At 40.6% G+C, this 14219-nt stretch overlaps 1 protein-coding gene across 1 annotated transcript; it reads right to left on the reverse strand.

The window, feature by feature from the left end:
- Positions 1-7082: 7082 nt before the first annotated feature.
- Positions 7083-9586, reverse strand: LOC117535746. The gene is made up of 2 exons (XM_034200280.1): positions 8533-9586; positions 7083-7957 (listed from the first exon to the last, which is right to left on the reverse strand). The coding sequence occupies exons 1-2, from the start codon at positions 9496-9498 to the stop codon at positions 7859-7861; spliced, it is 1065 nt and encodes a 354-aa protein (XP_034056171.1). The 5' UTR covers positions 9499-9586; the 3' UTR covers positions 7083-7858.
- Between the last annotated feature and the right edge of the window lie 4633 nt (positions 9587-14219).

A 14219-nucleotide genomic window follows, 5' to 3' on the forward strand; every position in this document is an offset into this window, starting at 1 on the left:
AATTCATTAGGAATTGTCCTCAGATTTCCTGCATCACAATAGGTGGAACGTCACATTCTATATCACTATATGCAGACGATACATTAGTCTGTATGGCAGATGTTCAGCGAACCCTCCCCTGTGTCTTGGAAGTAGTGGAGCAGTTTGGGCAGCTTTCGGGATACAAGATTAACCTATCAAAATCAACACTGATGCTTCTTAACATAGGCCAAAGTGAAGTGTCCCTCCCACCCCAAATCAATGTTTCAAATGAGGTCCTCTATTTAGGTATTAAGGTTAGTACTTCCTTATCATCTATAGCTAAAACAAATTACTCTTTAGTTTTGAAGAAAATAGAAGAAGATATTACAAGATGGAAACACCTTCCAGCATCAGTCCCAGCCCGTTTATCGGTTGTTAAAATGAACATATTGCCCCGCATACATTTCGTAAGCTCAATGATCCCTCTAGCACCTCCAACAGGATACTGGCAAAAACTAGATTCTTTACTTCGATGCTACATCTGGAATGGTAAACGACCCAGTATAAAATGGTCAGCTCTTCAGTATAGAAAATCAGATGGGGGATTGGCATGCCCACATTTTAAACTATATCATTGGGCATTCATATTAAGATCTCTCAGCTATTGGGTAGATGAAGATAAAATGTCATCTTGGAAGAATATGGAACAAGATTTAATAGCGCCGATAAGATTAAGGGACTTTCTCCTTTCAGGTATATCTACCAAAAAATGTGATTTACTGTACGGTCCAATTTTAACTTATATGATTAAAGTGTTCAGAGCAGCAGGGAAATTCCTAAACTTTAAGAGTGTGTGGTGTAGGTCATCTCCATTATGGAACAATCATAACCTATTGACTGGGGGAAAACCATTTAACAACAAAGCTTGGGAGGATAAAGGTATTAAAACTCTTCAGGACATTAATGGGGAAAATTGTATTCATGACTTTCAAAAACTGGTCTCTCAATATAATATTGATCAACACTCTCTCTTCTTTTACTTTAGAATACGGTCTGCCTGTAAAGCCTATGGGGTCCCCTTGGGGTCAGATTTGAAAGAACATCCTATTCTGAGTTGGGTGCAAAGTGCTCCCAAAAAAATAGTTTCGTTTATCTATAATAATCTTAACTCCCAGAACTATATTCCTACATCAGGCATGAGAGCATGGGATAGGGAAATATCTACTTTAGGACAAGAATTGGATTGGGATGCAATTTGGGCTAATGTTACAGGTGCTTCAAAAAACCCAAACCATCAGTATATACATCTGAAATGTTGTCATAGAGCATATCTAACACCAATAATTAGACACAGAATTGGATTGGTACCTGACCCGTATTGTTCATTTTGTCACCAGGGAACCATTGGCTCTTTCTTACATGTTGTATGGGAGTGTCCAGGAGTATTACACTTTTGGGGGAAGGTTATTAGTACCCTTACAGATTTAATAGGGTTGAGATTACCAATGGAACCTGCTGTACATCTTCTAAATCAGTGGTCCCCAAATTAAGGCCCGCGGGCCGGGTACGGCCCGCCTCCACATTTGGCCCGGCCCCCTGAACAATACCAGAGACGCATTATGATTTTTTTATTTTTTTTTTTTCAGTCTGGCCACGCGAATCCTAGACTAGCCCCTGTCAAAATGTTGTGACCTGCTCTATCGAAATCAGTGGCATTGACCCAAAGACACCTTTTGAGTTGTATACACTGTTGGAAAGAGGATATTCCTAGCTTTCTAATGATATCAGGATTGTTTTTGTACTTCAAATATTAAGCGAAATATGTCACATTATATAATGACTGTCACCGAGTAATCATTTTGAGAAAAAGGCCTTCAAAGTTGTCTCTTCTCTGGAATCCATCGATCTGATTGATTATTAGCGGAGCAAATGATCAAAATACTACCGAGGGAAGATATTTTCGTTTGGAGGGGAAGCTCGCGAGTGTGTGTGAGTGTGTGTGCTTGTGTAATTTTGCGTTTGTGTGTATTGTGTTTGTTTCCCGGGGAAAACACTCACGAGAAACACCGGCTGTTGTTATGCCTGCCGTTCTCCGCTTGTAATTATGCCGAAGCTTCAAAGTTGTACTTATCATCTGAATTTGCCGAAACAAGTTTAATATTCTGAAAGCCAAGACTTTGTTTAATTGGAATCAGAGGAAAAAAAACTGTAACGGACCCTGCCGTGTTATCTATGATTACTATACTCTTACATTCATAATTTCAGCCGGGTGGGGGGGGGTTGGGGGTGGGGGGCGGCGCTGCGGAAGAGCAGATTGCGAGTGAGAAATAAATAAATTGGAAATAAAAGTTTCATATTCTGAAAGCCAAGACTTTGTTTGTTTAAAATCAAACAAAACACCCGAACCCCGAAAAAATAGTTTTTTTAACGTAAATCCACGTTTATTTTGAGAGATTCTGCTCTGACAACTAAGCTAAACTTTTACCTGTTAAGATTGTGCACGGCACAACAGAAAGTTACAGTAATTTTCAATGGACTTTTTTTCTGTGAAGAACCCAGAGAGGGTTATTTGGTTATTATTTATTTCATTAATAGTGTTATTATTTATTTCCTGACTTTTTTTCTGTGAAGATCCCGGAAAGGGTTATTAATATTTGGTTATGTGTGGCTTTCTAGAAAACAATAAATGTTTACGTTTAGACACCCATGCGATCGTCACACTTTTTCTGTTACAAAGTGACATCAGGCCCCCATCAGAGAAGGCCCCCATCAGAGAAGGGAAAAGTTATGTGGCCCTCATAGGAAAAAGTTTGGGGACCCCTGTTCTAAATGATGAATCTCACCTTTCCCTTACGGGGAAAACTCGCAAAATCTGGCTAACAGGCTTGACTGCAGCTAAAAAGATTATAGTCCAACGTTGGAAACCTCCTCACGATATTTCAAGTTCTCACTGGCTTCAGAGTTTTTTGAACATTTCTTACCTTGCACTGTCCTCTGCGAGAATCAACGATGCAAAACCTGATACAATTTTAATGTGGACAGATCTGATATCTAACTTAAAGGAGCTCCTAACCAAATAAGAATGCTATCCCTGAGGGGATATTTTTGCCCCGGTGGTTGGTGGTGGAGTGGGTGGGGGGTGGGCTGTGGAGTGGGTGGGGGGTGGGCTATGGAGTGGGTGGGTAGCTGGGTGGGATGTAGGATAGAGGGATGGGATTGAATTAATCCAAAATGTTGTGCAACCTGAATTGTCTTCTGTACTGTGTTGTAAATTGAAGATGTTGCAATAAAAAATGTATGATAAAAAAAAATTAATAGAATCAAACCCTTTTTTTGTTGCATTTTAGTAGAGTATAAAAATAAATGCCTTTAAAATAGGATGCAAGCAACACTAGTTTCTTAACCTGAATTGATGATAGACTATAATCAATTTAAGTTTGCATTCTTATACCATTTTGTACAATAATTATTTGAATAAGTTCAAACAAACTCAAACTTACAGCTGATTAATAACGGTATCCAACTTGAGTTTTTATTATATCAAAAACATGTTGAAATGCTTCTGTTATTTTTATTACGCATCTGCAGCCTCCAGGAATGCTTCTTTCACAACTTCGCCGTCTTTGAAAGACTTCATGTGTTTCGCAAGAACGTGACTGACACGATAAGATGCTATGGTAGCAGCCTTGCTCTTGTTGTTGGGCCTGGTGAAAATGGACTGCTGTGCATTTAGCTGTCCTTTCAGGCCCCTCCCCTTTTGGGAGCGTAGGGCAGAATTAGGAGGGAGTTCCGTCTCGTAGCGTTTGTGCACTGTTTTGAAATGCCGCTCCTAAATTACCCTTCTTCGATAAAGCTACGCTCGCATTGCAGATGAGACAGATGGACTTTGAATTGGAATAGATACAAAAATAATCATCCTTCCACTCGGAGTGAAAATGATATATGTTGGGCTTTTTTGCTTCTGCCATAATTGCTGTGTTGTGTGTGTGCGGACTGTCACTCCTGGACAACGTCAGCGAAATAGTGTCCACTGCCCACCTGCCACGCCCCCACACATGGGGTCACGCCGGCCAATCACAAAGCTTTGGTGCGTTCAAGTTCATTATTCTGGCACGGGAAGATTATGTTATCATTAACGATAAAACAGAATATTGTTGTTCTATTTTTAGACACATCTCGCGATCGACTGGGAATCTCCCCGCGATCGACCGGTCGATCGCGATCGACTGGTTGGGCACCCCTGCTTTAGACAGACTTAACAGCGCTAGCTAATGTTAGCTTATTACTAGCTACATCACAATTAAACCTACTAAACAAGTTCCAAATATTGCTTCATAATTAAGCAAACGTAATATTGTATAGTTCGAAATTATTGCATGACTAACGACAAGATGTGAAAGTATTATACTTCACTTCCACTGTTAGCGGGAGCGCCACTTCCAGACATGTTGATGGAGATGAACTCTGAACTTTCACACCCCCAGACTCCGCAAACCGCGTAGATGTTACACTACGTTGGAAACGCATTAGGCACACCCTCGTGGGGGCTCACGCATGTGATTGGCTTAAAATTAAGCAGACATCTGATTGGCCGAAGACACTCGCCTCTTAAAAAAAATGTGTGGTGTGAATCTAGCTGCGTCAGGGGAGTCTAAAAAATCCACACACAAATGCAGAGAGATCCACACACAAATGCAGAGAGATCCACACACAAATGCAGAGATCCACACACAAATGCAGAGATCCACACACAAATGCAGAGAGATTCACACACAGAAAGCGTTTTTTATATAAATGTAGCAACACTCAAATGTGTTTTTGATGTAACTATTTGTGTGTGGATGAGAAATATATTTGTAAAACTTTTTTACATTTATAAAATTATAAGTTTGTGTGTGTGCATTGAAAAATATGTGTGTGGACGGAGACATTTATATATAAATCCGGAATTACATTTGTGTATCCTTTTGTGTGCCTTTATTTATTTTTGAGACTGAACTGACCCCATAGTGCACAGCTAACAAAAAACAATTGTGAGAAACATATTATGCAGGAAATGCTTAGCTTTGTTGAAAACACAAAGCATAGCTGATTTGGGAGGAAAAGCTTCAACCCCCCTAACATCTGAGTTACCACTGAAGGCATAGCATGACTGATAGTGGGCGTCTGAAGGTGTCATTACTGAGAAATGTCAAACAAATTCAAAACCTTACATTTGAAAACAGGTTTGCATTCCTCCACTTAAGGTGACGTTATCATTGGAAACAATAAAAACAAACTGTTTTGATGTAGAATCTATACATTGAATCGTTAGAGCAGAGCAGAATGGTTGTATTGTAGCCTGAGTTCCGTGCAGCCTCTAGTTTCAACAGGTGGAAACATGGTCCATATAATGTGAATACATGTAGAAGTAGACAGTAAGAGGCCCCTGACATTAGGCCTATACTAAAAATAGTAGGGGCTTTTAACAGCTTGCCAACTTACAGGCATCCTCTGCATAGCAATATGAATAGCCTTAAAAACAACCCACTCCGTGGTAACGAGAGTCATGTGTCTGACCCAAATGCCCTAAGTGAAGCCATTAGTCTCATCTGACTGACCCAAGGGTTGGTGCTGGTGTGACAATGAGGCTTCCAAGTGTTCAAAGCAGATGTCAAGCTTCCAGTTCATGGCTCGGTGGGGGGGAGCAGACCCACGTGAGACAGTGTCAACGGCTGTAATGTTCAGTTTGAAGGGCGTCATTCTCTCTGGGAGCAGGGAATAGTGTCCATTCTCGGACCAGACCATTAATGTCATGTAGAGCAGCCATAGCATCTCTGTGACTGCACTCAGCCGGACTGTAGCAGGGTAGAACTGGGTGACTCTTAGTGAAGCCGTCCAAGGCCATAGACAAAATGGAACCACGTGCTAACAAAAAGGACTCAAGGTCATCAATGTCTCTCTTTACCATTGGCCTAATCATAAAACAAATTAATGTGAAATGTTGAGTTAACCGGAGTAATCTGCAGCCGCGAGCTGTTATGTGCCATCATGACACGCATGGTGTTCTTTTTTTAATTTATTTTTTATATATATTATAATGAATGCTCGAGTCTTCCTGCCTGTCGGCTCTGCTTTTGGATGTATAATAAGGCTCTGCTTTTCCGCTAAAATGGTCTAGCTTCCGCAGCTATATTACCTACGGGTGCGTTCGTTAATATTAACTGTGTGGTCCGGAGTCACTGTGGCACAGACTGGACCGCTGGTGAACAGCTGTTAGAACGGGGCGTTCAGGTGTTCAGAGCAGAGCTCCCTGTCGGAGCGGCAGAGCGTGATGTGCACTGAAACGTTTTTCTGTCGCAATATTATTTAAGGAATCGTTGAGCTCGCTAACTAGCATACATTGTCACTATCTGCTAACGTTAGCTTTAGTACTCAGATCTTGTACTTGAGTAAAAGAAGAAGTACCAGAGTGTAGGAATACTATGTTACAGTAAAAGTACTGCATTCAAAATGTTACTCAAGTAAAAGTATAAAAGTATTCTCATCAAAATATAGTGGAAATAGCGACAGTAAAAGTAGTCGTTGTGCAGATTGGTCCATTTCAGAATAATAGATATGATATGTTTTATAATGATTGATCATGAAAGTGTTCTCAAAGCTGGTAAAGGTGCAGCTAGTTTGAATGACTTTGTATACTGCAGGGTAGCTTGTGGATTTACTCCAGGTGGAACTAAAGTCTGATTTAACACTTGGTTAGATTTCACATCATTCATCCACATCTGTGAAGTAACTAAAGGGATTAAATACATGTAGTGGAGGAAAAGTACACCATGTACCTCTGAACTGTAGTGGAGTAGAAGAACAAAGTAGCAAAGCATTTAAATACTTAAATAAAGTACAAGTATCTCAAAATTGTGCCCAAGTATAGTACTTGTTGAGTTTATGAACTTAGTTACTTTACACCAGATGCCATAAAGATAGAAAGACTAAGCCTTGCACAGAGGCATGAAAACACATTTTCAAAATGCTCAACAGTGCTGCCAAAATTATAAACTGACTGCTACACATTAAAATAAATGCTTTTATATATTTATATTAGATGTGACTCTTTAGCGTTTCTGTTATTATTAACACTGCTGCTTTAGTTGTTTTGATTGCTAAAATCATCTGTTATTCCTCATTTTAAAGCTGATATTCCGTGGGGTCGGTGGGCTCGGATCCTTGTCACCTTTTTCATACCTGATGAGTTTGCATCCCTGACAAGACTAGGTACATTACATGAGTGTTAAAACACCCAAACATGCACACGTATCTTATTTTAGTAGAGATGAGAGGACAAGGTCTAATGTTGTGACCGAAATGATCAAGTCAAAGCTTCAGTATTTTATCTTATGTAGCACATTTAATTCAATAATTAATCTTGAATTACTAATAACTCTAAAGAAGGTAAAAGTGGATAAGGCAAATACTCATCCAAAGTGTGTGTGTGTGTGTGTGTGTGTGTGTGTGTGTGTGTGTGTGTGTGTGTGTGTGTGTGTGTGTGTGTGTGTGTGTGTGTGTGAGCAGCTTGTCTGCTCAAGGTTTAAAACCAGCGGTGCGAATGTTTATGAGAAACAATTCGTAGCTTAGACTGAACTCGAAGGAAACTAGACTAACAACATTTTTTAAGAAATCAAAATAGCTGGGTGAATACTCTCTTTATGGTATTTAAATTGGGCCAAGTAGAACCCCTTCATGGATTTGTGATACTGATCTCTGTCTGTTCGGATTTCGAAGTCTCATGATTTATTGTGTGGGCCTGTGAAGGAGAGGCCCAGGGAAAACAACATCTACTTCTGAAATGCTGAGGGTGCTGAGGCTAGCCCATAGCAAACTCGCTTGTACCTGAAGAGTCCCTCGTGAGTAATGAAAGCAGTCAGATCTCTGCTGTCCTCATGCAGTGGAAGCTGGTAGTATGCATTAGCCAGGTCGAGGGTTGAAAATATGGTAGCTCCTCTGAGTTCTGAGAAGAGCTCCTCCATGTGTGGAATGGGGTAGCAATCCATTATGACGGCCTTGTTAGGCTCCCTGAGGTCTGTACACATCCTTATTTTAGATGAGTTCTTTCGTTGAATCACAACGATCGGTGATACCCAGGGAGAGGCATCTATTCTTTCAATGATGTCAGCATGAAGAAGAAGCTTTAACTCTGCAGAAACAGCATCTCTGACTGAGAACGGAAGCCTTCTCAATTTCTGCTGCACAGGCTTCACATCATCTTTCACCTTGACTTTGTGTACAACGTTCCTAACTCAGCCCATAGGTACAGCTGTATTAACAGGTGCAGATGAAGTAGGTGTCGGTGTAGTAGGAGTTGCAGGTGGGGTTGTTATCTCTCTGACTGTCTGCTCTGACTTCAGTACCACTCTGTTTCCAGTGCCTCAAACAGGTCCAGGCCCAGCAGTATGGAACCTGACTTCACAATGAAAAGGGCAGCTGAGCTGAGGCAGTATTTCCATCATGGAATGCACGTAAATGCAGTTTCCCTAGTACTGGGATTCTCTGTCTTGAGTATGTGACTAGAGGAACCTTTGTAGGTTTCAGTGGAATGTGACTGAAGTAGGTCTCGTACACATGAGCAGGCAGCAGTGACACTGAAGAACCAGTATCTACTATCATCTCAAATGACTGGTTAGCAGGAGAAAGTTCCAAATCTACAGTGCACATTATTTTCTTCTCTTTTGGGGCAGTATTATTCAGCAATAAAACAGTCAGTTCTGGAATAACGACCTCCCTCACTTCACGTTTTTGTTCTGAACGACACACTTTGGCAAAATGCCCAGTTTTTCCACAGGATTTGCATATGTTGTTTGTAGCAGGGCATTGTGTGGAGTTGGCCATATGTTTATCTGAATCACATCTGTAACATCTTCGTGCTTGCTCAGACTTTCTCTCACCTTTCCTTTGTTTACTTGCAGCGGGAAGTTTTTGTTCCCATGTTGGCGCCCTGATCTCTCTCACAGGCACTTCACTGTTGGAGAACTCGGCCACGTTGCGCACCGCCGTTTCCACCTGATTTGCAATCTGAATGGCTTTATCCAGTGTCAGTTTGTCTTCTAGCAGCAAGCGTTCACGTATGCGTCCACTGTAGGCTTTTTCCACAATCTGATCACGCAGCATATCCTGTTCTGCATTTCCAAATTCACACAAAACCATCATTTCACGTAGCGCAGAGACGTACTGTGCAATTGTTTCATCATGTCTCTGGGCTCGTTGGCGGAACTTGTGTCTCTCCGCAATTACGTTTACCTTCGGCACGAAATGCGCCCGTAGTGCAGTCACGGCATGGTTGTATGTAGTTCCCGTTTCAGTCAATGTGTAGAAAATCCTCTGTGCTTCGGTTCCGACGCTGTGTAGCAGCGTAGCACGTATACGGGTATCCGGCCACTTGGCTCCTTCCACGTCGATCACTAGCAGGTAGTTTTCGAACATTTTTAGCCATGTTCCAAATGGCATAGTTGGTTCTCCCGGACACTGAAGAAAGGTGGGAGGTAAAGGAGTAGAAGCCACGGCCATTCTCGTCGCCAATTTGTTGTGTATTAGTAAAAATACATTAATGAAGCAAGGGACGGGTACTAAGCTCTTTACTGTTGTTCATGCTTCTCCTCCGCCACAGCATCAACTCCCGGGCATACACTTATTCTCTCCACATTGTAAGTTACTCTGGTTACACGGCGCCCCCTATTGGCAGGAGTATATCATAACACAACAACGTTCACATGTAAGAGGTTCATCTCTCATTCAGAACAATGGAAACCTGTGATCTCTACACACCTCGTTAGCTCACATATAAACACCTGTGTCATGGAACACGATGATGTCATCACTCCAACTGCCATGCTCAGAGCAGCAGACTTCAGATAGAGGTTAACGGTCCTGCTCTCAACAGCTCTACTCTATTATGGGGTGTCATCATCATATGCCGAAGAGAGAGAGAAGAGAGAGATAAGAGAGAGTGAAGAGAGAGAGAAGAGAGAGAGAAGAGAGAGATAAGAGAGAGTGAAGAGAGAGAGAAGAGAGAGAGAGAGAAGGAGAGAGATAAGAGAGAGTGAAGAGAGAGAGAAGAGAGAGAGAAGAGAGAGAGTAATGTAATAATACATGGTTTTCTCATAACTTCAGTGAAAATAATCCAAACAGCCCAAAACTTCACAGGTTTGGTAACGATGCAGCCATCAACGCATCTAAGCGTATTATGGGGTGTCATCAAATGCCGTTGCCATGGCGACAGACAACTCGCCATGAAACAGGATGTCGCTGTAAGTCCAATCGACACGGTCCAATCGTCCCCCAATCTTCACTTGTATATCACCGGTCCATGCCTCAAGAGCTCTACGCCAAATCTGAGATCTCACCATATGTCGTTTCAATGGAAACGCATCCCTCGCCATAAAAGACGATGTCGCTATAACTCCTATGAATATTTTCAAAACGTGCTCAAACTTCACATGTGTGGTAACAGTCCAGCCATGAAGACATTTACGGGACAGTTTTGAGATTTCTTCAAATGCCGTTGCCATGGCAACAAAATGCTCGCCATGAAACACAGTTTTCTCATAACTTCAGTGAAACTGCAACGTCACATGTTTGGTAACGATGCAGCCATCAACGCATCTAAGCGTATTATGGGATGTCATCAAATGCCGTTGGCATGGCGACAGATCATTCGCCATCAAGTTAGTTCAGAAGTTTGCAGTTCGAATATTCTGCTGCTTTTCCAAGCCTTTTTACTTTCTTCTCTCATCACACATTCAAGCCCCCAGTGTTCATGTATCATTTCAGTCTCAATTCTTCACTTTCTTCTTACACATTACATTTCAGCATAGCAGTTTAGCGTCAGATTTTCAGCATAAAGCATTCCCACTAGCAATTTCTTCAGGAATTGCATTCTCTGTGTGGTACACCCCAAAAATGGTACAATTATTTGTGTATTTACTTTTATTTATTTTTGCTAAACAGTGAATTTATTGTTTTGAAAAGCTCAACATTATCTGTATTTATTTTGGTGACATTCATATCATTTTATGGTTTATCTGTACTGTTTGAGAAACAGTAATAGTAAGTAGCACCAAGGTGGAACCTTTGGCAGGTGAGCGGTGACATCTGGGTTATCTTAGGGGGGACACTTCCGCCCCCTCCTCAGAAGCAATCCAGACGATCAATCGGATCCTGTGTCTAATTCTTGCTGCTGCACTTTTCTGTTTTCTATAGGTCAGTACATGATGAAAATGATCGATGTTAACTTGTGTGAATGAGATATAATGTTAGAGATGTTTAAGAGAGTGTGTCAGAAAGTTTTGAGCATGTTTGACATAGTAACGGTATTTTAAAAATACTAAACTGTCGGCAACTATAGATGCCATTTTCGCGGGCTTCAGCCGCACCGTGTAAAAAGGTGACCTGAGCGAAGGCTCGCAGGCAGGTTAGCTGTTTTGTTCACCTGAGTGAAGTCTTGCAGGCACATTGCCTTGTTTTTTGTTTATTAACACTGACAGTGTATTTATGTGAGCTCCATAATATGTTATATTTGGTAAAGATAGATATATTGATAGAAAGTATTATTTGATAGCGTTATGTGTTTATATTGTTTATTGTTGAATTTCTCCTTGAGATACAGTAATTGACTGTGACAGACGGATAACTTAAATGGAGAAATGTGATATGTTTGTAAAGTACAGCTATTTGAATGTAACTATGTGTACTTTGAATTTTGAATAAGAAGCAATCCAGACGATCAATCGGATCCTGTGTCACAAAATGACATCGTCCGCGAAAAGAGCTATGCGATGTTCTAGCTCTCCCAACCTGATACCTGAAATATTCTTGTGTGTCCTGACTGCTATGGCGAAGGGTTCTATGGTGAGTGTAAATAGGAGGGGTGACAAAGGGCACCCCTGTCTGACCCCCCTATTAATATTAAATGGTTGAGAAATAACATTGTTAGTCAGAATTTCAGCTGTGGGTTGAGTGTACAATAACCTTACCCAATTACAGAAAGCAGTCCCAAATCCAAAACGGTCTAGTATTGCAAATAGAAAAGGCCATTATATTCTATCAAACACCTTTTCGGCATCGACTGATAGCAGAGCAGTGTCTGGCGCAGCTTTCCTCTCGTGAAGTATATTTAACACTGTCCGTACGTTATGAAAGCCTCGTCTCCCTTTAACAAATCCATTTTGATCCATATCTATAATGACAGGGAGAACAGACTCCAATCTACGTGCTAATACTTTGCAGATAATTTTTATGTCCAAATTTAGAAGTGAGATTGGACGGAAAGATTGGCATTTATGGGCTGGTTTGTTTGGTTTTAAAATTAAAATGATCATGGCACATCTCAATGAGGGAGGGAGTGACCCGTTTGTATAGGATTCCTGAATTATTTCTATAATTGGAGTTAGAAGTTTCCTTTAGTTAGTTAATTTCTTATAAATATCGATTGGTAATCCATCAGGACCAGCTGCTTTGCAGGCATTCATGGCATCAATTGCTTCTATAATTTCCTCCGTTGACAAATCAGAATCCAGGTTGATTTTTTCTTCATTTGAGACACTTGGGAATTTTAAATTATCCAAAAATAAAGTTTGAGTGTCCGAATTAGGCGGATATTCTGAGGAGTATAACGTTTCATAGAATTGTCTAAAGGTTACATTTATTTCTCCAGGATCCACAGTCACATCTCCCTTAGAATTTTCGATTGCATTAATAGCTCTTTCTGATTGTAGCTGTTTAATTCTCCAGGCCAGAAGTCTACCTGGTTTTTCTCCCTGATCATAAAAATGATGTTCAAGCTTCAACAAGCTATTCTCAGCAGATATTTGATTGTATTCAGCCTTAAGAAGTAATAGTTCCTGATGTGGGTTTTCTGAGCTATCCATAAACTTGTCTTTCTCTAGCACTTTAATTTTATAATCCAGCTCTTCCAGTTTTTGACGGATGCGTTTCAATTTAGGAGACGTAACATTTATAATCTGTCCTCTCAAGAAGGCTTTAAAAGCTTCCCATCTGATACAAGCCGAGGTCTGACTTGTGTTCATTTAAAAAAACATATCTATTTGTTTCCCAATAAAGTCTATAAAAGCCGGGTCCTGTAGCCAGTTTATATGAAAACGCCATCTCGGAGGGCTATTAACCAGTTTAGAATCTACATATGTAAAAGATATCGGGGCATGATCAGATATCACTATGGCATCATAGTTGCAGTCTTTAATTTTATATCTTATGATATTGATATTAGAAAGTAATCTATCCATGAATAGGTTTTATGTTTGCTAGAGTGACAAGAATATTCTATATTGTTTGGGTTCAGTTCCCGCCAGATTTCTGATAAGCTCAAATCCTTCATAACATTTAATATAGATTTTCTAGCTCTAGTATGGGACGTGTCCGATCCAGTAGATTTGTCTATTTGTGGGTTCAGGGCCACATTAAAATCGCCTCCTACAATGAAATTACCTGGGAGCATTGATAAGGTCAAGAATAAATTATCAAAAAATGCGGGGTCGTCTTCGTTGGGGCCGTAAACATTCACTAAATTAAGTTTCTCGTACAGTAATATGCCCTGAAGTATAATGTACCTGCCCTTGGGATCAATTATTGAATGTACTACTTGAAATGGGATTGACTTGTGAATTAGGGTTAAAACTCCTCTGGCATGTGAACTATAGGAGGCTGAAAACACTTGACCGTGCCATCTTTTTTTGACTTTACACAAATCACACTGCATCATATGAGATTCCTGCAGGAAAAATCTGTGTGAGTGTTTTTGTTTCAATCTACTAAGTACCTGCTTCACTTTAGTTAATTTACCCAAGCCCCTGCAATTCCAAGATGTAACCTTAACCTTCATAGATTTAGACATACCTCAATCAAACATATATTGTGTTATATAGGTTGTTCAGTGACTGTAATAGTGAGTGTATAGACGATGCTGCCCTAACAAAATACGTGTAAAAAGACATATATTCCAACACATAAGTACACATAAATCCCCAACCCTCTAACATACATTTCCCCCTGAGATCTACAGAAAAATCTCCCCTCCCTCTTACCACCTCCGACATGCCCAACCTACCACCAGACCTGCACACTCAACCCAGTCTCACGGCATTTTGTGTTATAGTCACGACATTTAATCTATTGATTCGTGTTCACCAACACGATTTTCCCCTTTTTTTCGTGTCACACAGAACGATTTTGAAAGCAATGTATTTCTATTGGTAGTATGTTTCATGCCTGCA

Source organism: Gymnodraco acuticeps, unplaced genomic scaffold (assembly GCF_902827175.1).
Source record: "Gymnodraco acuticeps unplaced genomic scaffold, fGymAcu1.1, whole genome shotgun sequence".
NCBI lineage: Eukaryota > Metazoa > Chordata > Actinopteri > Perciformes > Bathydraconidae > Gymnodraco > Gymnodraco acuticeps.